General features: G+C 35.6%; 1 protein-coding gene across 1 annotated transcript in view; it reads left to right on the top strand.

Moving 5' to 3' along the window:
- Positions 1-26,581, top strand: part of GBE1 (1,4-alpha-glucan branching enzyme 1) — a 258,457-nt gene that overhangs the window by 173,884 nt on the left and 57,992 nt on the right. Inside the window, exons 8-12 of the mRNA XM_087818102.1 lie at positions 4,768-4,883; positions 7,217-7,344; positions 11,870-11,968; positions 14,853-14,963; positions 19,082-19,253. Coding sequence (XP_087674228.1) covers positions 4,768-4,883; positions 7,217-7,344; positions 11,870-11,968; positions 14,853-14,963; positions 19,082-19,253 — 626 coding nt within the window. The remainder of the gene's footprint in view (positions 1-4,767; positions 4,884-7,216; positions 7,345-11,869; positions 11,969-14,852; positions 14,964-19,081; positions 19,254-26,581) is intronic.

The following is a 26,581-nucleotide window of genomic DNA, read 5'->3' as shown; positions in this document are numbered from 1 at the left end:
AGTTATAACTTGCAATACATCATAACTCTTCTTTTTCTCAACCCCCCCACCAAAGGAAGGAAGAATGGTATGAAAATCATGGTAGTTGAAATAGTAATAGACATCTATTGAAATTTATGTTTTCACTGGTCCATTTTCCTTAAGGTTGTTCTAGTGTTCTATTTAAAAGGCAAATCTTAGATTCAGTGAACTATTTCATTGCTGCACAAGTTTAAGTATGTTATTGTCCCCGTGTCTGCTGGGATGTAGAGCGCAGAACAGCAGAGTGCCTTAGCCAGAGGTCCTTATGTATTTAGCTTTTTAATGTATATTTAAAATTCTTCCACCTGATTTTGAGGTCTGAGTACCTCAGAGATGGTGTGAAGTTTTTTTTTCCTCCAGTAACCTATAGTAAGTATTTTGTAATTATATAGTAGTTGTTTGGCTCTGCTTTTGTGTAGAAAATAGTTCATATAGCATGAGTAAGGTTGCTATTCCTTAAAAATGCCTGCTTGCAGCACAGTTTACAATAGCTAAGATCTGGAAACAGCCCAAGTGCCCATCAGTAGGTGAGTGGATAAAAAAGCTGTGAGACATTCACACCATGGAATACTATGCAGCTGTAAAGAAGAAGAATCTCGTACCCTTTGGGACAGTATGGATGGCCCTGGAGAATATTATGCTAAGTGAAATAAGCCGGGCAGCGAAAGACAAACATCCCATGATCTCGCTTATGCGTGGAATCTAAAGAACTTAATAAACTGATGAACAGAATAGATTCAATGACATGGACGCATAGATGAGACTGATGAATGTCAGAGGGATGGAGGAGGGCGGGTGGGTGGAGGGGGAGAGAGTAACCAAGGAATTTATATGCATATATGCACAACCCAAGGACACTGACAGTGGTGAGGAGAGGGACTGGGGAGGGGGAAGGGATGGGGTGGAACGGGTTATTGGGGAGAAAAAGGGTCATCTGTAATATTTTAAACAAACAAACAAACAAACAAAAAAGCCTGCTTGCAAGATGGGTCCTTGTCTGGCATCTGAGAACTTGGATTTCAGGAGGGTTCTCACCCTTCCCAGGATGGAAGCAGTGGCTGACTGTGCCTAACCTCTTCCTAGAAACAGTGTGGCTTATGCTGAATGCCCCCTTCCCTCTGGGAGGCTGGATTTTGACACGTTCCCTGGAAACGGAGTCTCTGAGTGCCCTGGTGGACAGCATTTCACAAGGGCTGAGATAATTCCTTGCTGGAGTAGCGAAGTGAGAGCCATCGGGAGGCACTGCTGGCGCTTGTGCCGGGGCGCCGCCGCCTTCGCCCGGGCGCCTTTCCCTGGGCTGATGTTGCCTGTCCGTCCGCTGTAACAAATCAGGGCACAGCTGTCGGCCGCGTCCTGTGAGCCCTGGCCCATCACTGGGCCCGGAGGGTGTCCGGCGGACCCTGCCGCAGCTCGCCTACTGTAATTTAAGTGATCTGGAATAAATATATTTATATAATAAGTAAATGTATTGTCATGAAGTTGGATGTTTACATAGTGCAGGAAAAAGAAAAAAGAAAGCTACATCTTTATTCCAATGACACTATAAATGCTCTGTGACCTGCTATTTTTCAACTTTGAGTTCTAGATTGTGTTCATGCAAGCACTCATGAGTGTGCTCTGCTTATTTTATAATCTCAGGCCTCAGTCTTCCTGGTCCTCTAAAGCCCTGATTTTATGACCCGAGTATAAGCAATCTGTTTCAAAATTCGTTTCATCTGGACACTGAGTTTTCTAAGAGTGTTATTAGTCTGTCAAGATTAATCATGCTGGAAGGACCACAGAAATACTGGGAACATACTTTTGAGTCTGTCTTTCCCTGTTTCCTACACTGGTAGTTCATTGTTTTCTTAAACAAAGGGCAATTATTTATAAGATGTTACAGTGTTAGCCTCATAAGACTAGTTTGTTTTTGTTTTTTAACTTCTCTTATTTATCTAATTTTGGAAAATGTACATAACCAGACAATTAATATTTTTAACTTTTGCTTTCCATTTGCTGCTACTAAATTTAAAACTTTAGTTCTGGCTTTTCTTTTTCCTGAATGTATTTCTTGAAACTTTGCTAAAAAATAAAACTTTCTAGCTTTTGTTTCTTTACTGTTTTTTGTTGTAGTTTGTCCCTCTGTAACATTTCATGTATCTCTTTTCTGTCTCTATAGAGGACACACCTACTTTATGATTCATTAGTGATTCATTAAAAATATTATTTTGTTTTTTTGCTTTCATATTTTTATATATTTTTTTATTTTTGTTTAAAATATTACAGATGCCCCTTTTTCTCCCCGATGACCCATTCTGAAAGCACTACGAGCTTCACTTATTCCTGTCAGTTTAATCTTGTGAATTTTAAAGGATTTTACATTGTTTAGACCTTGTTTCAGGTTAAGAGAATTGAAGAGGTTTAAAGAATATAATTTAGTATTTCTTAATCCATTAGAGCTTTTTAATTAGATGTTTCATTGTCATCGTTTCTTTTCTGATTATCGCAGGAAATTTTTTTTCTATTCCTCCATGCCAAGAATCTGTCTACTCATGTGGTAACAGTTAAATATGTCATTTTCTTTTAATATGTTAAATACAGTTGTATTACTCCTATAGGTCAAGAAGAGAATAGATTAAATAGTGCAGTAACAGGAATCAGAGAGCATTTAGTAACTCTACCCTTAATCAACGCTGTGATACTGGGCGATATTTTCTTTTCAGTTATTGAATTCATGTCATCTCCATTTTCTGGTTTTCATTGCATTACAAATCATTGGCTCTTTTTTTTTTCCTGTTCTTTTACCTTTGTAGGTATTAGGACACAGTTTTTACATTTGAACCTGTGTCTACCTGGAAAACATTCAGTCCATGATATTTTATGTTGGAAATTGACAGCTAATGCACACAGGCCCAAGCTGGTGATGTAAATGAGTAAATGGGGTCAGCACACGGAATTGTGGAGTGACAGGGACTGGGAAGAGCTAGAAAATAAGTTTCATCTGCAGAAATTCAGAGTGAAAAATTAAAAGTACTCTGCAAACTAAACAAAACATTAGATCAGGCCCAGGGATGGTTTGTGATCTCTGGTTTAAATATTCATATCTTCATACATCTACCCAAGATATTGAGTATTTAAACAGGTTCTCTTCCAACTCTGCTGTATTTTTGGCTAAAAATATCTTTCAATTTACTTCCACAAGTAAAATATACATTAGCAGTCAAATGGCCAAATTAGAGAGGTATGTGTTTTTTAAAAAATTGTTTACGAAGGATTATTGATGTGCAAAGTTCGTGTTTTCTTTCTGAAACATTCATATAACCATCTTGTTAAGACATACAGACATGCTTCCTTTCAGTTTTGCTATGAGCCTAAAAATGCTCCAAAACTAAATTTTATTAATTTAAAAAATTGTATTATTGGAAATTTCTATCCAAAATAAGTACTGTTAATATTGTGCAATAGTAGAACATCTCTTTGTTTTTATTCTTTGTTGTTGTTAAAGGTTTTTTTTCTTAAACCCTAAATGAATATGCAGTAATAGGAACCTAAGAAATCCTACTTTCCCAATGACTTGGATCTAACAATCTTAGAACTTCCTTGCTTCCTTTCATAGCTCTTGGATTACTTGGATTTCTGGTTTCTCTCTTTTTTTTTCTTTCTTTTTTTTAACTTTTAGTTAGTTTTCAAAACTTAAAGTTAACTTGTTTAAAGCAGTTAATCCAACAACACTCATTTTTCCTGAACTTTAGATTTACAGCTCCGGAGTTGATGTAAAAGTCGACTTAATCTCCATTTATGTCAGATTGCTCTTTAATATATGGAAGGTTTAAAAAAATACATAAATTTCAACTGGGTTAAAGATTTGTGTATGCTATCACTGCTTTGTCGTTAAACTAAATGAGCTATTAAAGTCTTAAAACCACAGTTATAATAAGATAGAGAATTCAACCAAAGCTGTATGACTAAAGAAAATACTAATTGCTGTTGCCCTCTTTTCAATTGTCCAAAATAGGCTTGTTCATGGGGTGTTTTTAATGGAGTTATAACAGGTCTTTGGGCCTTTTTTCCTGTTTTAATGGATGCAGGACTCTTTAACTTATAAAACTTTTAGTTTATTAAACGTGTTTTTTTGTGATTAGGTCTTTTTTTTTACACCTACAAAATAATAGTCTAGTAAATGTAATACTGCTTATTATGTGATTGATTTTGTCTTTTTTTTTACATTTTATTCTGAATTGCAGTTGTTTGAAATTGTAGAATGGGGAAATATTTTAAAGCAGACAAATATTGAAGGCAGTTTTTCCACTGATAGTGGCATTATATTTTCTGAAAGGAGAAACTATGTAACTTTGGTTGCATTATATGAAAAATCTTGTGAAAAATTGAGAGATAAGTAGCAGGTCTTGTTTTGCTTTTGTTTTTGGGTGAGCACTACTGTGCAGTTGTTGCTCTGTGGTTGTGAGAACACAGCACTGAACAGACAGATCCCTGCGCCTTGACCTGACCTATACATATTTTCTCAGTTTTTTGTAGATATTAAGTGATTTTGTGGCTAAATAAATTGAATCATTTTCCTTTTAGAATGAATTTCCTCAAAGAAATGAGACAAATGTTAGTAGTTTTCTGGGATTTATAGGATGTATTTCTTAAACATCATGATTCTTAAGGCAGAGATTTATAATTTTAATTAATGCTCTCAGCAAACAATGTATAACAATTAAGGAAAACACTATGTATTAAATATATATTTCTGTAATATTTTAGCTGGGAAGTTTTAAGATTCCTTCTGTCAAACATAAGATGGTGGTTAGAAGAATATGGCTTTGACGGGTTTCGTTTTGATGGCATTACTTCCATGCTCTACCATCACCATGGAATGGGTAGGTAATTGCATCTATTACAGACGTAGCTAATGATTGATGTTACTGTTTTACTGGCAGATTACAACCAGGTTTGGGGTTCAGTTATAGAAGCTACCATGACTGTTATTATTGGCTTGACTTTTGTTATTTCCATTGCATGTCTTTCTCTAGTCACTTCTGATCCCTTTTTTGGCAAGAGGTTGTATATAAATATATTTCATAAGTAAATGAAAGCTAATTATTTTCTTATATTTAATAGATGCTATTCTTAATATGAAGCTTTCTTCTAAAAATGTGTTTTAAGGAAATCATTTATTGCAGCAGCCTCAGGATATGTACACAATAGCATTTACAATGAAAAATAAATAACAAAAATCATAAATGAGAACATTTGTGAATGTGTGGGTTCCTGCATATGAACCATTGAAGAAAATATGCATATTTTAAATATATGTACTCAGTTTAAGCTAAATTATAAATTAATTTATAATAAAAACTATTGATCAGAGTTCGTTAATTTAAAAGTTGTACAAAGAAGCAGGTTCACAGAATCTAATTGTTCAGTATATAACATGTCAAACTATTATGTTTTAGTGGTCAAATATTTACCAGCAACAACCAATCCAGAGAAGGGACTTGAGACTGTAGATCTTGAAAGGTGCCTGCAAAGGGAAGAAGCTGTATTCAGTGTGCTGCTGTCTGCAAACCACAGGGCACAGGCATGGAGATTGTCCCATGAAATGTTCCCAGGCACGAAGTTGAAACTATAAAATGTGACCAGTTTCATTCACATTCTCCAGTTTGGAGAGTAGCTTATTTAGGGGATGAAAAAGGCAAGCATGGCAAAATTCAAGAGCAACTTCTGCCAGATTGAAACATCTACATGGTCCTGCAGAACCTCCCTCTGCTAAGGGCTAGGAATTTTCCAAGGAATTCTGGAATTGGGGAAATGAACTGAAATCCATGAATGTGGGATAAGCTTTTTATGGGTAGAAATGATAAAGAAAAACATTCTGAGTTACTTAACATGTTTCTCCTCTTGAATAATAAGGAAAAAACCCCACACTGAAACTGCACTGCAAAAGAACACATACCAGAAAAACAATTGAGATTAAACAATTAACAGTAAGACACAAAAGTGTTTAATTCATAAAATTCAGTGCTAAGGAGAAATTCATTAGGTGACAACTAGGAAGGAAAATCAACTTACGTGCATGGATTAAAAAAAGGGGGGGGTGTCCTACTATTCTGTTGCCAATAGCAATGCCTATAACATTCTTTAGTTTTTGTCTTTGTTTAGTCAGTCCTCACCTAAGGATATTTTTTCCATTGCTTTTCAGAGAGAGTGGAAGGGTGGGAGGGAGGGGGATAGAGAGAGAGGGGAAGAGCGAGAGAGAGAAGCATGGACGTGAGAGAGACCCATGGACTGGTTGCCTCCCCCCCACGCCCTGACTGCGGGACGGGAGCGAACTGCAGCCCAGGCCTGTGCACTTGACCAGAATGGAGCCCACTGCCCCTTGGTGCAGGGACCAGCACTCGATCCACTGAGCCACACTGGCCAGGGCTATAACATTCTGTGAGAAACAAAGTGTGACTCCAGAATTTGTTAGTTGAATTGCCATCAAGATATACATATGAAAGACCTTGAGGAATAAAACTTTCATAATTATACTCAAAAATATCCTTCAGTGATGAAATCCTGTAAAAAGGAGTGAGTCAAAATAAACTTAGACGTAGGGAAGTAGGGGGAAAAAGGTAGGCGTTGAGTACTAATTTGACTATTAAAATAAGAGTAAATGACTGAAGGAAGAGAAAGTTAGTTGTATAACCTCAATAACTGGAATACACTATAAGCAACCTAAATTAGGAGCTGGGGAAGAGGAAGTAGAAGGGTGCTAGAGGATGTTAAAACCTTCTTGTCATCCATCATAGGAAATCCATATTGCATGAATTGAAGCACATATTTAAAATATGAACATAATTTTATGATTTCATACTTGCTTTTCTTCAGAAGAATCTAATAGAAGCTAGCTAACATTCACATCTGACAGGACAAAAAAAGGTATCTAAAAGTTGAAATTCAGAATCTTTTCTCTGCTATAAAATTTAATTAAAATCAAATTAAAATGTTAAATCAAAGTGTTTGCTTTTCTGAAACAAAAATGAAATTGGCAGGATTGTTGATACAGAATACTTTTCTAAGTTAGATCATATGGTTGCTGATGATAACACGTGGCATCGAGGCTCATTACACTTGGCTGTGATCAACAAACTAATTGGTGGGGGCATTTGTGCAGAGTTAAGACTTGCATGTTAACATAATGCACTTATATTGATTTTCTGTTCTCCAGGTCAAGGCTTTTCAGGTGATTATCATGAATATTTTGGACTACAAGTAGATGAAGACGCCTTGATTTACCTCATGCTGGCAAATCATTTGGTTCACATGTTGTATCCAGATTCTATAACAATAGCGGAGGTAAAGGCTTGATGATCTGTAACCTCTGACCCTCTTTAACATAGAACATTTTGCCAGCACAGTGTTTGAATAATTAATCCCATTTTGTCAATAACTGCATAACTGAAACTGTACCCTGACTACAGTGCAACTGCCTTGTATAGGTGACACATTATTGAGAATTCACTTTTTTTTCTAGGAGATAGGGTTCACTAATTACTTGTCATCATTCCATTGTTAAAAGAGAAAATGCCAATGGTTAGGAAGTAAAATAATCTAATCAGTGGACTGGTCTTTCTGCTATGAGCCCTTCAGCAGAGAAAAGGATTGAATATTCATGGGCTTCTGTCTATTTATTTATTTTTTCTTTTCTGGTTTAATCATTAGAGATGGCATGGATCGCTGCCTGTGAGCTCCTCCGAAGCCCCTCTTGTTCTGATGCGATTACCTTTCTTGTTTACGTTACTGCTCTCCCATTGCCAAATGTTCACTAGTTATTCATGATTACTGAATGTTCATGATTAACTGTCCCAAAGCTGCACTCTAATGATATAATTCGGTATATGCATAATTGACAATTCCCCTCTTGGTGATAAATGTGATAAATTAAGAAGTTTGTTAAATGCTTATGCTAATTTAGATTTAGTACTAAATTCCCCATGGTTTCCTGAGTCCTCTGACTAGGAATTATTATTAAAATTGAATTCAGTACTTTAAAACTGTTATATACAAAGTGTAGTGGTCGGCATATAAAAATAGTAAGACTATTGTTAAAAGAATCGGAGATAAGTTGTATTTTCACAATGTTGGCCTTTAGTTCATTGGAATGAAATGGAGTAGTTAGCGGCTGTCTCCTTTCTGTAGTATTTATTGTCTGTATAGCTTTTGTTCAATACTTTATTTTTATATAGTTTTATTCATTTTTTCTCACAACCCCAAATCTCCAATTAGGTGGTATGATTTTCTGGGTTGATAACAGTTAATCTCTTTAGGCCTTTGCCTTGTAAATATCTTCTAGGAATAAAACTATGGATCCTAAATGCCTGGAATGAATTCTTATATAGAATTTTCAAAAACCCAATACTTGTAATACCATTTTGGTGCCCATTATTATTTCACACTCTTTACCTATTTACACTTGGTCATAGCTTATAAACCCTGCTAATACTTGTGCTAGTACTTTTTGCTGACTATCTTTGAACATCAAACACAGTATGTTTTAAACTTTTATTTTATCTTTTATAAATTTTAATTTTCTCTGTCAAACATCAAAAATTTAATTATTTTGTCAATTATATTTATGACAATTCAAAGCAGATTTGACAAATTATTGTAAGCAATTAATGACAGCACAAATCAAAAGCGGGTACTGAAAAAAGAAGCAATTATTTAATACATGAAACTTCAATTGTTATATTGATCTTTTCATTCATTTCAAGTAAAGTAGTTTCATCATCTAGGGAGCCCTTGTCTGGTTATCAGTGTTTCTACCAATGAAACTTTGAGACTTTGGCCTACTTTGTATTACTTGGTTTTAGATTTTTTTTAAACAAGATGCGTCTTCAATTTATTCTACTTAAATTGAAAACTACTTCAATTTCAATACATCACTTTTCTGTCTAGTGGGAGTCTCTTCAAAATGTGGAATTGATCCTCATGAACTTTTTTTAAAGAAAGGAATATGGTATAACGAAAAAGTAATGAAGTTTTATATAAAGTCCTATAGTAGATATTTGAATTTATTTATAATGACATTTATTAAAATTGAAACATTTTTCTGGAGTATATCTACCTCTCTACACAGTTATATTTGCTATATTAACTTAAAATATTTGTTAATTGAGGTTATTTTCCCCTCTGGAATAGCCGTAAGTACCCTTTAGATATTAGAGAATGAGAACTGTTTTAACTTTATTTGAAACACGATTATTTTAATATGCTATGTTGGTAGGTATCAACCTTTTTAATTTAAAATACATTTGTTTTAGTGATCTTTATGTTTACCTTTTTTTCTTTTAATATTTAAAAATGATAGTTATGAACTCTCCACTTTCAAAGGAGATATACAGATATCTTCATATGCATTAATGGGGAGGTTTTCTAGGATTCAGATTTAGGATTCAAGACCAATTGATGTCCAAATAGTTTTTTTTCGCAGACTCTATTTCCTGTCAGACTCTTTCCTAAAGCTACCTTTAGACCAAATATGGAATGTACTGTAATGTTTTCTTGAGAAAAATTATCTTGATCTTTATTACCAGCCTATTTATTACCTGTCTTATGAAAACTCCTGGTCTTCTAGAAACTCTTCTCAGAAGGCATTGTTTCTAATTCCAGGGCATGATATGGGTGCTTGATATTGAACACATAGTCGGCCAATGCTTATGAGGAATTGAACTAGAGAACTATCAGATCTGTGAAAGTGTAGCATATTTTGATAAATACAACTTTTTTTAAATGGCGTTTTTTCTGTTAACCACCTTTTTTCACTTATTTTTTAATCATCATTTTCCCCTTTTATAGACTGTAAAGTACTATGTAGAAATAAGATATAATTGATAAATATTTTATTTCTTATGGATGTATTATACCATGTAGTATATTTACCTATACTTCTCATCTGTAAGAAAACCAATTAATAGGTTATTTTGGGAGTCCAGAGAGATCATATATTTCTTTTTTCCAACTTTCTGTGGGAACAGTTTGGGGATGGTGTTGTGGAAGAGAAGCATTTAATTCTCAGAGAGCTCATGGTATATGATATTCTTTTTTCAAATATATATATTTTTATTATAACTAATTTATTTTTACTCTGATTACATTTTGTTGTATAGTAACACAATTAGGAAGTCCACAGACTTTGGATATCAAAAGAGGATCAATGTCATGTCTATAATTAAATTTAATCTCTATTGTAAGCTACTATTTAACCTGAAGGAGAAAGCCACACAAGTTCAGGAAGCACAGAGGGTGAAACCCAAGACACATCATAATTAAGGCTTTTTACAATATTCTTTTATAGGAAGAGCTTGGGCAATGACATAAGTAGAAAAGCTTGCGACATGCCCAGAGAAAATATTTCAAAGTGGATGAAGCATTTAGTACTTGAGGATGAAATAATATAAAATAATGGTAGAAAGATGCAGTTCTCTCCATTGCACTTTCTGTGTGCCTAAGATGACAATTATCACAACTGGATCACCTTGCCACGTCATGATGATAAGTGTGTGTATATATTTAGGTTGAAGTTTATGAATCCCTGAAGGTCAGACATCTTATAATCTTTAAATCCTGAGAGCACCTTCATTCATACACTCAGCAAACATTTATTGGGGACCTGCATCATGCCAGGCACTATTCTACTATTATATGTTCTTGGCATATATCAGTTAACAGTGATAACAACAAAAACTGCCCCATGAATCTTACATTCTAACAGTGAGGTACGAACAGATAACCAAGGAGTAAATTATGTCATTAATGCTTGATGTGTGTTGAATGTGAGTTTCCGATCGTTGGCTATTGAGAGCTATTGATGGGCAGCAGCAGGATCTGACTGTCTCATACGATGTTAATTAGGCAGCGGTCAGTGGGAAGAGAGACTGGAGGTGGTGAACTCCATCTGGGGACACGATGGTCCCAGCAAGCCGCAGTGACGACCAGATAGTGGCTGCAGGAGTGGAGGAAAGGAAAAGATTTACTGGGCAGATACCGTGGAGCCACAATTGCTAGTACAGGGCTCATGTTCTGCCGCTGTTGCTACAGTAAGACATTTAGTTACATCTAGGTCCTTATACCGTTGTTTTCTTTTGACTTGTTTGTTCGATTGCATATTTATTTATTTGATTATCAGTCATGCGGTGGTGGCATGACCAAGTAGAAAGGCAGTGTCGAGAGTCCCGACACCTCAGTCCTGGCCCCACTATGGAAAAGCTCATATCTTTAGAGACCCCGCACCTCAGTAAGCCTCAGTTTCTGTATCTTCTGAATGAAGAGGCCCACCGGGTGACCTCAATGACCCTGTCCAAGCGTAACTGGCCGTGCCGAAGGCCACCTCCCTGCGTCACCCTTCGCGCCCTGGCTCTGCTCCCATCTCCTCGGGAACGAGCTGAGCGGGGCAGGTGCTCCCGCAGTGCACCCGGGGCCTGGCAGCCAGCGCGGGAGAGCTGTGCCGCAGGTACCTCTGTGTTTCCTGAAAGCGGTAACTAATAAAGAATGTTCGCAGGGTAGCTCAGACATCAGCCTAAGAAATCATGGGGTAGCAGCAATAGTTGGACTGTTTTGTGTTCTCTATGTGATATCAAGGACAAGAAAAAGAGAGCCTCACGCCATCAAAGCTGTCCTGCAGTGAAGGGCATGACACGGAATTTTGGGGGAAGTGAGAGGCTATCACAGTTTTATCCACTTACGTTACCCAAACACGCCAAAATATACGCCTATACCCCTACTTATTGTTTTCATTTATTGGCCTTACCATTACTATCAGAAGAATATTTAGTAAAGATGTGAGCAGTATGAAGCTATAATGTGATGTCCTTTGTTTTAGGACGTGTCAGGAATGCCAGCTCTGTGTTGTCCAATTTCCCAGGGAGGGTGTGGCTTTGACTATCGATTAGCCATGGCAATTCCCGATAAATGGATCCAGGTAAGGTTCCCTGTAAATATTTTCTGTCTGTGTGGATAGCATGTATTAAATTGGTTGATTTATTATTTCTTGGATGTATTTCTTAGTCATGATTATTAGTTACAGATATTATCATTGAAGTACTAAATCATCTCATAAATGGGTTGCTTCTTGTGAGTCTCAAACTTCTAAAAGTTCTAATTTAAAGTATTTACATTTGCACTATTCAGGCAAGGGCGGAAATATGATTAATATAATGTTAACTGTATAATGTTGGCTGTGTACATTTTCAATTATTAATGCAATTGTACCAAACTTCAGTATTCTACTTTTAAAACATGTTAAACTTCATCAGATATCCACTTCTGCCTGCAAATTATCAATTAATGTAGAAGATACGCCTAATTCCCAGTCCTTCATAGTATGGTCTGTCCTCAATTTATTTGGATTCATTCAGTCCTTCATTTAGCATTTATGAGTCCTCAGTGTGTGTCAGTAACTGGGAGTGAATAATTGTACATAATTGTACATAACACCTTACACATCATTTATAATACAATTATATTAAATTTAATGACAATTCCAGTAGTTTGGATTGTATTTTGTTTCATTTAATGTTTGCTTAGAGGAGAACAGTTTTGAATGGCCAACTCCATAACCATAAGCTGACTATGTGTAAGGAGTCAGATATGTATTAAATAATCATAGCTTTCCAATGAGCCTTTTAGTACAGGCATGAACTGGTGCCATGAGATCAGTGTTAGAAACAGTTAACTTTGGCCCAGCCGGGCATGGCTCAGCGGTTGAGCTTCGACCTAGGATCCAGGCTACCAGGGTTCAATTCCCGGTCAGGACACATGCCCGTGTTGCGGGCTGCAGCCAATCGATGGCTCTCATCATTGATGTTTCTATCTCTCTCTCCCTCTCCCTTCCTCTCTCTGAAATCAATAAAGATATATTAAAAAAAAAAAAAAAAAAGTTAACTTTGCATAAAAGAACCATAGAGCCTATTCTGCAGGAAGTGGTTATTGTAATCATCTCATAACTGTCTTTCCTGGAGTCCCGGGCAGTTTGTGCAATGTACAGCTGTGACATTAAAACTCTACCAACACCACTTTTGCTTCTCCACTTATAATGACTCTTCAAACATTGCTAACTCAACGAGCAAGTGTTTTACCGAGACTATTAATCTTACAAATCAAACAAGTGAGCATCTAGCTTTCATACGTGGGAATGGTGCTTTCTATTTGTTAGTTTAAAAGCTGCTGTGGTCTTCAAGTTGGTTTAAGTTTCTTTATCTACTCACCATCACAGTTTCTCATCTTTTACACAGCTAGTGCCAATTCTTACTTTGTTTACCCCCCATTGCAAAGCCTTCACCATTGGCCGGTCTTTGCTCAGGTTCATGAGTATTTCAAGGTGTTCATCAACCTAGAATGTTTCCCAGTCATCACAGTGGGATTATTTTCCTTTTCTGAATGATGGCAAGTTGTTTTTATCTTTATAAAAATGTTTTTACTGATTTCAGAGAGAGGAAGGGAGAGGGGAAGAGAGAGAGAAACAATGATGAGAAACATTGATCTGCTGCTTCCTGCATGCCCCCTATGGGGGATGGAGCCCACAGGCCTGACCAGGGGTGGAAAAAAGTAGGTTAACAGTTGCATTGTGACATTCCTTTGAGTTAATAAAGCTATTGTAATAATCATAACCTGAATGTCTTTTTCCATATGAGCAACTGTAAACCTACTTTGCCCACCCCTGTATATCTATCTTGCCTTGAATTGTTTTTGTATACTTGTCAAAAATTAATTGTGATATTTGTGTAGGTCTGTACATTAGTTTCAAATTGTTGCTGTATCTAATTACCACAAACATAGTGACTTAAAACATTACTCCTTGATTATCTCATGGTTTCTTCAGAGGACATCCACCCATCACAGTCAAATGTCCCACCCACACGCTAAAGGATCACCTAAAGGTGTGAATATGAGGGAGCAGGAATCATGGGGCCACCCTAGAGTTCTGCCTGTCACAGAGTGCAGTGGACACTTTGAACAGGGAAACGAGCCCATGCAGAAAGAGTAAAGGAAAAGAGGCTCTTCTGAGGACAGGACTTTGAGGGGCACCAGCTTTTATGGGACAGGTAGAGGAAGAGGCTTGCAGGACGCTTAGAGTGGAGGGGAGGCAAAGCAGTCAAGAGTTTCACAGTGCAGACTAAGAAGGAAAGCGTTTCTGGGGAGGAAAGGGTCAGCCTTGTTAACATGCAATTACTGACCTAAGAGGCAGGAATCTGAGATGTGGGCAAAGGCATTTGCATTGAAGTGGTGTTAGAGGAGCACAAGGCAGATTGAAGACTGAGTGGAGACAAAAATGTGTGGTCAGTTAAGATGACACTTATTTCATAATAATTAACCTTTAAATTTTTAAACAATAGTTCTCTAATTATTATTTTAAAAGAATGGAACAAAACACTATTCCTGGTGATTTTTTTAAATCCAGCCTAAAAATGTAGCAAGTATATCTCTGCCTTGTGAAAGTTACAGAAAGATGTATTGCACAATAACACTTTCTTGTATTATTAATCAAGAGGTAGCAGTTATTACAAGGGGAAAAAGGTTGCAAAATCTTAAAGTGCAATGTCAAACAATCTGCACAAAAGTAAAAATACAGGTGCGTGCACATACTACACACACACACACACACACACACACACACACACAAACCACACACTGTCATTTGGACAGTTTCTTAAAAGCAATGAATCAAAAAAAGTTTCAGCAAAGATATCTTTGCTATATGGGTGGGCCTGTATCTGCATGCCAAGGTATATGGATGGATATGATGCATACCTTAAGGTTGGGATTTAACGTAGGTTTATGCTAATTATATTCTCTCTTGCATCTAGCTACTTAAGGAGTTTAAAGATGAAGATTGGAATATGGGCAACATAGTGCATACACTCACAAACAGACGCTACCTTGAAAAGTGCATTGCTTATGCAGAGAGCCATGATCAGGTAAATGAGTATTTGGGTAATGCATCTGTGTGTGTGTGTGTGTATTTATTAACATATTTAAACACAAATTTCTATGGTTTAATACCGTTAATATAACATATCCATCTATCTACAGTTATATCTGTATGTGAAAATCACTTATACTTGCAAAACATTTTAAAATTATTTCATAGATCTATAAATTCCAGCTTCAAAATACAGAGCCATTTTTATCCTGCCAATTTCCAAAAGATTGTAAGTTACAGTTGCAAATGTTATCTTAGATGTTTTTCTTTGTTGTAATGAGAGGATTAGTGGTGCTGATCCAGGTTAATTTTAATTTCCATTTTAGGTTTCCTTCTATGCCTTTTTACAGGCTTTTGTCATTTTTTCCCTCAATCACTAAAATCTCCTGCTAGTTGGTCACTGTCCCCTTAGCTTCAGTCCATCTTCTCTAATGCAGCCAGAGTTATTTTCCAAAGAGCAAAGCTTATATTGTCAACCCAGCTCTTTTGACTGAAGCTTGTTGTTCAAGGCCACGCAGAACCTGGCGTGAGTCAGTTTCTACCTTCATTCTCTGCTCAACTCTCCAACCCTTCTTTTCTTCAGTCCTGTAAAGCTCCCACCCATTCCTGAATAGGTTATCGTAATTCTAGTCTTGTACCTCTGCCCACTCAGCTACACATGCCTGCTGCACCTGGGAACCTGCAGTAAAAGACCCAGTAGCCCTGGCCCGATACCACACTCCCTCTGAAGCCTTTGTCTGGTTGTCCAGGGTAAGAATAGTTGCTCCACCATCCATGTTCTCATCATGTTTTAGCCAGAAAATTGCTTGTATACCTTTGTATTTCCAGCTTTAATACTGTGACTGCTCCTAGTATTTACTCAGTAAACATAAATAAATAGAGGGAAATGTCCATTTAGTTTTTTAAAGCTATATTAATCCTCATAAGCATAAACAATATAACATATACTCTTTAAACATTAAAAATGAGACAGTAGCCCAGCCGGGCGTGGCTCAGCGGTTGAGCGTCGAGCTAGGATCCAGGTGATTGGGGTTCGATTCCCGGTCAGGGCACATGCCCAGGTTGCGGGCTCAATCAGTGACTCTCTCTCTCCCTCTCCTTTCCTCTCTCTGAAATCAATAAAGTTATATTTAAAAATAAATAAATAAAAAATAAAAATGAGACAGTAAACATTTTTGAATTATTTGACATGTGTGTACTAAGAAAATTGAAGCTTAAACAATAAGCTTGTCTGTTATTTCGGCAGAAATTGACAGGTGGTTTTTCAGGTGTCTTCTCTAATTATTAAGAAAGTGTAAGTAGATCAGAGAGGTCTGCTATTAAGACCCATGGGCTAAATTCTGCTTGCTTCCTATTTTTATAAAATTAATTGGAACACAGCCATGCTCATTCATTCTCATTATGTGTATGGCTGCTTTTAAGTAGTCAAGACAGAGAAAGTGGCCCATAATGCCTAAAATATGTACTATTTGGCCTTTATAGAAAATATGCTGACTCATGAACTGGACATATGCAGCTTCCAAGTCAAAGCACTGTTGTCTTTTCAGCTTAAATTGGCTTTAGAGCAGATCAAATAAATATGAAAAAAACAGAACCAAAATATTACAGAATAATAAATGAATAATAGTTATTTAAGGGTGGGGGAACCACTCACCAAAAACGTAACAATATGAAAACTAAAATACATGCATAAATTATATCTTTCTATTCCAAACTCCTAGCAATTGAAGTACATTGCGAGCTCCCGATATGCACTTATTTTGTATGAATGAATGAAAGAACAAATAAATGAATGGGATAAACAAACTGAAGATGAAAGTGATAGATAGATTACTCTCATAATTTTCCTCCAAAATGTATAGAAATATTATAGATTTACCTAAAATTATTTCATATTTTAAAGAGTCAGGTAATTCTGCCTTGTATTACCAATTGTCAGAAATGTATAAAGAAGTGCAAGTTCTCTTGTTCTTTCTAAAAGCAAATGTACAAATACATCTAATAAAAATTATAAATACACAACTGGGTCAAAAGTAGGTTTACAGTTGTGAATATGGGGAAAAAAAGTTCATTCTTGTACTATTATTTATTAATTATTGTATTATTTTCCATATGGACAACCATAACCGTACTTTTGCCCCACCCTGTATATTGATCAAATGAATAATACAGAAATATATACATCACAGTAAAAGTATAACAGAGTTTATCAAAATGATTTCATAACAGAGCCAGAGATTACAGAAGTAAACACAGTTACACGTAAAAATATAATTAAACAGTTCAAAACAAGTGGAAAGGACACATTGTTTAAGAAATAATGCTGTCTAATCACAATTAAACTAATACATTTATATCTTACATACATTGTTTTCACACTTTTTTTTAGCAGTAGAGCCTATTTTTAAACTATTCTCATATGGAACTCGATGTTTTATTGTCAGATTGAAGCTGCCTTTTACTCTACTACATGTATTAGTCTCCTAGGGCTGCCACAACACAACAAATTTTCATTCATTTAATTTTAGGTAAATCTATAATATTTCTATACATTTTGGAGGAAAATTATGAGAGTAATCTATCTGTCAGTTTCATCTTCAGTTTGTTTATCCCATTCATTTATTTGTTCTTTCATTCATTCATACAAAATATGAATGAATGAAAATAATATTCATTTATTCATGAATAAACAACAAATTTATTACTTAGTTCTGGAGGCTGGAAGTACAAGATCAAGGTTTCAGCAGGTTTAGTTTCTCCCGAGGCTTCTCTCCTGGGTTTGCAGATGGCATTTTCTATCTGTGTCCTCAAGTGGCCTTTCTCTGTGCACATTTATTCCTGGTCGTTTTTCCTCTACATATAAGGACACCACTCCCTGGATTAGGACCCAACCCTTATGACCTCATTTAACTTGATTATCTCTTTACCCTATCTCCATAGTCACATAGGCAGTTGAGACGTCAACATGAATTTGGGGTGGGGGAGAACACAGTTCAGTCCATAACAGTACGCATTATTTGTATGTTTAGATTTAAAATATTTACCTGAATGTCAGGGTACAAAAAAGTTGCTTCGATAAAGAAAAAAAAATTGAACTCAAGTAATACATATGACAATTACCATCTAATCAAACTTTGAGAATTCTTGTGGCAAGAATCCTATTCTGACCAATTCTTTCTTGGCCCACAAAATTAGGACAAGACCAATGGAATGAGTAGATCTTCTTGTAACAGTATTAAAAAGACAAGTCATTATAATCAAAATAGATTAGAGAGTGTAACAGGATTATAAGTAAAAATATTTTTCTAAAAATGAAAATAATTGTAATAAAGTAATGAGATAATGGTTTAATCTGTTATATGTTTCACTGTACATATATTATTTTTTGTCAGTGAAGAAGATTTTGTATTAGTAAGCTGTTTTTAACCAAGAATAATTCAGATTGTTAAAAGGTTTCTCTTCTGCTCAGGTTGTTTCTGAGTAACCTGCCCCATTTATCAATTATTATATTTTCATGTAAAACAAATGCATTTTAGATTAAATGACAAGTACAATGAGGAAACAAACTATGTTTTAAGAAAAAGTTGTCAACCCTCCGCTGAAGGGGAGGAGTGTTCATTGTAATATATTCATATATGTATTATATGTGCACATATATGTAATACATATTATATACATATTCATATATAGATACATATACTTATATAAATATATATACATATAAAAGATTTTTTAGAAACTTACATTCTTTCAAAACAAATAAATTCATAGTACGCAAACTATTTCAAAATCTATTTAGTATCCTCAACATTATAATAAAAATTTATTCCAATTTTAGAAAATTTGAAGCATCCACTCAGTTATGATAGCCAGGTAGCTTATGAGTTTTTCAACAATCTCTTTTAGAAATAACCAGTCCCGAATACACGTGTTGGTCTTTAACAGGTTTTAGCAGCTCACCTTTATCATAGAAAGAATTATTGGCATATACATTAAATTAATACTAATTCATGCACCTCTCCTACATTGTTTTTCATCCTGTGTTATTCTAGTGTAAATCATAGCTGCCTCATTCCAATTCCCGGCATTCATCTCCGATTTTTCCTTCTGTAGGCACTCGTTGGGGATAAGACACTGGCATTTTGGTTGATGGATGCTGAAATGTATACCAACATGAGCGTTCTGACCCCTTTTACTCCAGTTATTGATCGTGGAATACAGCTTCATAAAATGATTCGACTCATTACTCATGCCCTCGGCGGGGAAGGCTATCTCAATTTCATGGGTAAGTGTGAATTGAACACATATTCCAATCTATGTTTAAAATGTTAACTAATACTACCTGTGCATAAATCATGTAGAATATTTTGATTTGGCTGTTTAGATTTAAAATAGAAAATTACAACTTTATGTCTTTAATATACTGTCATGTGTAAACTGCAAAAATTAAATTGCTGTAAGACTGTTATAACTAATACATGATGCAAAAGTAGTCTAATGGCTTGTATTTTATTTAATATTATTGACAAGTGCAGCAAGTTATTTTTAAAACAGAATTATTCTGAATTTAATCATTCTGTGTTTATTTTATTGTAGTGCTTGCACATTAAACATAAGAAAGTATAATTGTCATGTCATAATATGTTATACTAATATTATTGGTTTTCTCTGAGGTAATTGTAGACCAGTATATTTTATTATAAATGTGAAAGCCATGGTCCAGGATATTATGATGGGCAAACAAATATTTTTTAAAAATAGAAATATTTTTTAAAAATTATGAGTATTCAACAGTCACTATTGTATGAAGACTCTTCATTGATAAAATATGGAAGTCAACTAATACAGCTTTCTGTTCCATTTGATTAACAAGGACTGTTTGAACATTTGAGCTTTCGGAGATTTTGCCAGCTTTTAGGCTAGAGAGAGACAGAAAGATTTAAGGCTAGAGAGAGAGAGAGTCTTGGTCAGTATTTTCCCTGAGGGTCAGGAACTTCATAAACTTTGTGAAATGTTTATAATAATAACATATTAACTATATTTTCAACCTAGGGCAGGCCAAACATCTATTCTCTTTTGGAAACTCTTCTCATGGAACTTTCAATAGTAACACAGTTAATAAACACATTTCTAGCATCCCTTTCTATAATGTCTGTAAATTGATCATATTTGTGGTATCAAGTATAATTTTGATGTTATTCTTTGATATAGGATTCAGAGATCCTTTGAAGTTTTATTCTTAAAGCTTTTGTCCTTGAAATAAATGGCTTCTAATATTTAACTCTAGTATAACCTTTTTTTTATGCCTTCTATTTCAGCATCTTATGTAAATCTTGCATATCTCTTACTTTAAAATCAGTACTTTCCAGATGGCTCTAATTACTGATTATGGATGTGTTTTATGAAATTTTGTATTTCCCCATGAGATATCATGATTTTAAATATATATTTTCCCCATGTTCTGATCATGTCACTGTTCTGCTTAGTGGCTACAGTGGCCACAGTGTCCCCCAGCCGCCCCGTAGGCCTCGCGTGAGCAGCCCCCCGTGGGTTTCCCCGCCGTTAGCGTGGCTGGAGCCAGCCAGGCCCCTCCCTGTTACTGAGTGTGCCAGCCGCCCCCACCCTGAGCTCTGCACGTGCCGCCGTCTCACGGTGGGAATCACCCCTCTCAGACACCCCTCCCTTTCCCCACCCGACCCTGTACCGGCAACTCTCACGCCCCCCGGGGCCTTTCCTAAAGACCTGCTAGCTTTCCGGTTACACATGTGTATAACTGTGTACTGTGTGTATAGTACCTATGCCACCTTTCATGACACGTAACAGAATTACATTTGAAAACGCATTCAATGTATGATTCCCTTGAAAAAATGAAAACTCAGTGAAGATAGAGGTCATCTGTATCTTATCTCTCTTCTATCCCCAGGAACTAGTAGCAACTAGCACTGTAATCTAGCACATCACAGGGCTTTCACATTTTTCTGAAAAAGGATATCAAATTATATATATATATATGTATATGTGTATATATATACATATATATACACACACACACATATATATATAATAACTGTATGTAATATTTTTAGCAGTGGTTCATTAGCTGCAATCACCAGTTGCAGTTTCAAGCAAAGTAATTTTTTCCAGCAGCATATAAGAAATTAATATTTTATAAAATCAAGTAAAGAAATTTTTCAAGACTGAGGTGAAACCTGGTTGTTTACTCATGTCTTAGACATTTTTAAACTTGTTAACTATCTGGAATTTTAATTTTATTTCCCTCTAATAGAGAAGGAGTGAGTTAAAAGGAGCAAAATAACACATTTTGGTAGTTTTTAATTAAACCACGCTTACATAAATTTGGCAGGCATTTAAATATGTGTTTTCTTATAAAAAATCATTAAGATAAATAATGGATTTTCTCAGAATGATACCACTTTGGCTGTTTTGTTTTGTTTTTGCCTTATGTACAGTTAATTTTGAGTTTAAATTTTTTTTTTTTTACTCTGGTTAAAGGAAAGGAACATTCCCTATGAATTTTTTTATTTGCTAAGTTATGTTAATTGGTAATGAATAAATACATTTATATTTCTTCTTCTTCTGTCATATAGTCATATAAAAAATCAAATATAGAAGAGGGAAGTAGGGATAGCTGAATTACTTTTATATTTTCACATCACTCATTGTAAGAGTTTATATTGGCATCGTGTTCTCTACTTTCTAAAACATATTCACATACATCATCTAATCTTCATAAAGCTTTTCTTGTTTTATACTATGCTTTAGTTCTAAAGAAGCCTGGGATGAAAGTTAGAAGAGTGCTGAGGTATGCTAGGTAGATGTTACAAGTCCCATTTTGCTGAAACTGCCACTAGGAGAGGCAAAGTGGCAGGCTCAGGCTAACTTCATGCAACCAGAAAATGACAGCAGCTGGTTGGTTGCCTTTCTCTTTTGATTTCCAATTTGAGAAAATTAAACAAAAAATTATTCTTAGATCAATATGTAGATTACCATGAATATTAATGAATATTAATAATACGAATGATTAATGAATATATTTTAGGGAAAAGATAGAGCATGGTGGTTAAGAAACACTCTGAATGGGAATCCAAGCTTTTGAGCTGTGACCTGGGTAAGAGGTGTCATCACTTGTCCCTTTGTGCTCAGTGGTAATGGAGTAGCTCCTGCTTCCCAGGGGTGTTCTGAAGGTGATTTGATTTAATGCATAGACAAGATTCAGAATATTGCCAGGCACAGAGATCATAATTAAGTTTTATTTAAATATAAGTTTAATTTTAAGTTAAATTTGCTACTACTATGCTTAATATTATTAGTTGTTCCATTAAATACATGAGTCCTGAATGCTGATGTTCCAATTCCCTCTAAGGGGGTTTCTTTAGAATCTTGTCTGATGGTACATTGTTTAACTTAAATGTTTCTTAAAATGTTTATTTTCATTTTCTCTTTAAAATATCAGAAAATTTCATTTTCTCTTTAAAATCAAATAACATTTTTCCAGTTTATATTATGTGGTAAATTAAGTCATTTCTGCAGGCTCACTAAGAGTAAATAGTACCATTTTTGTGTTTAATTCATAGTGACATTTACTGAAAGTTGCTGTGAAAACACCTTACTAGCTTTCATGTATGAGGGATCTGAGAGTTGCCTCAATTACTTTTTATTTCTAGGGTGAGCCAATATCATAATTGATCAGTGAATATTTATTATGTATCACATGGTGTCTGTGCATGAATCCCTGTAAGCATTGGATAAAACGGAGCATGTGTTTCTGGCATTCCTGTGCACAGGACTGAGAGAGGGAGAGGGAGACGGAGACAGAAAGAGAATATGGATTGACTTAGGCAAGTTCAATTTAAAAAGTTAGTGCGATATGTATCAATTTAAACTATAAATTTAATATATTCATAACATTCTAGACTGTGGTTTAACACAATTTATGAAATCCCTTCATGCTTCAGACATTTATATGTATCTGCTAGGTACCAGGTATTGCTAAGCGGTGGATATTCCAAGGTGGAAATAGTTCTGCCCTCAAGGTCTCAAAATTCGAAAGAAAATACAGACAAGTAAGCGGACAAGTACCTTTATGCTAGTATGTGCACTAGATACAATGATGGACATCAGCAGAGAATGTCATGTCAATATGTAGAAACTAGGTTAGGAGCTTTTTGGTGAAATTTATGAGCTGCTTCAGCCAGCCACACAGAATAGAAAAGCACAAGAGAGCCATGCAGTGAAGTCAGTAAAAGTTTAAGTCAGAGCAGGACTGAAGAAATAGAGTGAGATTAAAGTCACTTGGGAATCTTAATCTTCAAATAAAGGAAAAAACCTGGGACCTAAGGGAATTGTTTTAGAGACCATTCATTGCTTGGCAAGTTTAATGCAAAGGGTGGTTTTTTTCAGCCACTTTAAAATACCATGAACTCTTCAGTAAGAAAAACCTGATATGGATGGTTAAATGGCTTATGGTTTATTTTTTTCTCTATTAACAATTTAACTGAAAGGATACAGATTAGAAAAATAAGCTGTGTGATTGTTGATAATCTATATGGATATGTCTTTGCTACTTCTTATAATCATTAGTTGCTTAAGAATGTTTAATTGATAGTTAAAAATAAATATAAAATACAAAACATCTGCTTTACACATAGAGTGACCTCAGTGAATATATATGTTAATTGCAAGTAGATAAACTCCTAAGACAATTCCAAGAAGCAAGTGAGGATAGGGAGATATTTAGCCCAGCTTTCTGGAGGTCATCTGGTATCACTGAAGAATTAAGCTTTCCTGATCCAGTCTGCTGAAGCAGAGGGAGTGGTCACATGGCTTCATGACATGACTCCTCAGGAATTGCTATAAGAGGTGTGGTCAGACCCTGCTGATGTTGCTCAGTGGTTGAGTGTTGACCCATAAGTCAAGAGGTCACCAGTTCGATTCCTGGTGAGGGCACATGCCCAGGTTGTGGGCTCAGTCCCCAGTAAGGTGTGTGCAGGAGGCAGCTGATAGATGTTTCTCTCTCTCTATCCCTCCCCCTTCCTCTTTCTCAAAAAATCAATAAAACTATATTTTTAAAAAAGAAGTGTGGTCAGACAGGCAAATGGGTGGCTATGATCAGTGATCACAGTTACTAGGAACAAAAATGCTAATACTGATACACAGTAATAATGTAATACCAAAATAATGGCATTGATAGCATTTTTTATTAAAGACTGCTTAGAATTGTAGAAAAAGAGAAGAAACTAAATATTTAACCCATTTAAAAAATTAATGTGGATAAAGAAGGTAAAGAGATTAGCTAGAGAACATATACGCATGCGCCATGGACATGGATGATAGTTTGGTGAAGGCCGGGGAGGGGGCGGTGGGGGGGAGGGGAAGTGGGCAAAGGGGGAGAAAATGGGGGACACCTGCAATAATGTCAACATTAATTTTTTTAATAAAAAAATCTAAGTACTAAGCACATATCTTGCTGATTTAAAATATAAACATAGTAGAATGTAATTTTAATAATCAGCTACCCAAACAAAATGATGAAAATTTAGACATAAATTTGAAAAGGAAATAATATTAATAGTATTTTTAAAAGTGAATTTCAAAAATAAAGTGCATTAAAATGTCATCATAGATTTGCAAGTCTCTTTTTGTGAAAAATTTTCTGGCTTTTCAAAAAGCTCCCTGTAACCCCAGCCTCGACTGAGCAGTGGTGAGAAAGTTACACCGGACAGCTGACTCCAACTATTTTATTTCCACGTATCAAGTGTTTTATCTCATAGCTTTAAGAGAATCTTTTTAAACAACTTTTTTTCTGCTTTTTGTTTGTTTGTTTTGGTTTGGTTTTTTGGTAAGGACTACAGTCTTCTTCTGTTGAGAGCTTGCTGCCTGTTTTGTTTCAAAGGAAGTTTTTTGTCTCCCCCCTGATTTGACTTTGTCGTCTTTAGCTTTGTCATATATAGATAGAGATCCAAACTCAGAGGGACCCGAATCACTTTATATGCTGTCATGTTCATATTCCGCTTGTTCAGAAAGCCTTTGAACTGAAGTAAGAATTATTTCTGCAATAGAAGCTTCGCTTTCTCGGTTGTCATTTTTCTTCTTCCTCGTGGGGATTACAGTGTTATAGGAGAACATTTTCTAAATGACTACACCTTTATTCGATTTGAAATTTTAATGCCACCTATAACTCTCTGGGCATATCTCAAAATATAAATGATTTAAATTTCTCATTTAAAATATACTGAACTGGCAGCGTTAAATCAACGAAACTAGCAATGTGTCACTACTATAGCATAGCACAGTAGTCCAGAAAACTGAAAACTTGTGTTGTAATCATAAAACACATATATATTCCTCATGACATCAGATGTTAATGCATAAACTGAAATGTCAGAAATAACCTGGAATCAATGGGACTCATTGATTTGTTTACGTGTACATTTATTTAAGTTAAACTCATTGTTTCCATGTCAGTTTCTGGGTACAGGTGCAGGTTGGTTTGTAAGCGGAGTGTGTGAAGGCAGAGAAGTTCATGCTGGGTGCTTTTTATATTCTAAGTGAGGTCATCATTTGAGAGTGAAGGGAGTAAGAGGCTTTGAGAGAAAAAGTAGAAGCATGAAATGGACATGTCCAGGTGTGAAAATACTAGAGAACCATAGGACGATGACTGGGTGATATTGAATGCTCATTTGAGATTTGTAATCAAGACTATAAGTTGAATCAACCTTTTGGTTGTGTGGATTTTTTTTTTCCCTAAAAGGTCATGGTGGATCAAGGGTTGGAGTTTTGCCAGGAATCTGTCATAAAGAGGAAAGTATTTTTGGAAGTATGAAGAAATAACTGATAAAGAACCAAAAAATGGCTGGTTCCCAAAATTACACATTGGAATGACCAGGGAGTTACCAAAAAATACTGGAAATTGTGATTGGTTGGTCTTGGGTATAGCCTGGGTTTGGGAATTTTAAAAGATATTTCCAGGTAATTCTTAAGGGTATGAAGTAAAGAGAGAATTCAAACAGGATGTAAAACATAGAAAACTTTTCTGATTATAGGACGGAAATCGAAGAGGGCACAGTAAGAGGATGCAGGAGAAAGGGAAGGGCAGAGGGGATGGGAGAGCAGTATGCAGTGAGTCCGGTGGTCCCTGAATGGCCCGGAGGCTGGACTTGGACTTCCCACAGCGAACAAGGCCAGTAGGAGTGGTGCTTCTCCTGGAGCTTCCTGACTGGTATTGAGAATCATTATCACGTATATTTTTACCAATAGATAAAATTTAAATCAAAAGCCTTTTCCTCTTTATAGTGTCTGCTCTATTTATAAACATATTAATCATGACGATAGAGAGAAAACTGTTTTCTTGTTCACAGGGTGGGTCATTGATATGTGTACACTTGTTTCACTGCTCTCTCCTTTCGGAGCCTCATCACTGTGATGCTATTCTCGTTCCTGTAATGAGTGATACCTGTGGAGAAAGAGGCACAATTACAAACTGGCAATTTTCTCTCTCAGCAGTATTATGAAATTTCCATTACTAATTTTGAAGGATTTTTCCCAATATGATTATATTGTATTTTGATGTTTGAAATTCTGTGGAACATTCCT

The sequence above is a fragment of the Miniopterus natalensis genome, chromosome 6 (genome assembly GCF_054644295.1).
Source record: "Miniopterus natalensis isolate mMinNat1 chromosome 6, mMinNat1.hap1, whole genome shotgun sequence".
In the NCBI taxonomy this organism is placed as follows: domain Eukaryota; kingdom Metazoa; phylum Chordata; class Mammalia; order Chiroptera; family Miniopteridae; genus Miniopterus; species Miniopterus natalensis.
Note: the sequence above shows the minus strand (reverse complement) of the source record. Positions and strands in the feature narration are given on the sequence as shown.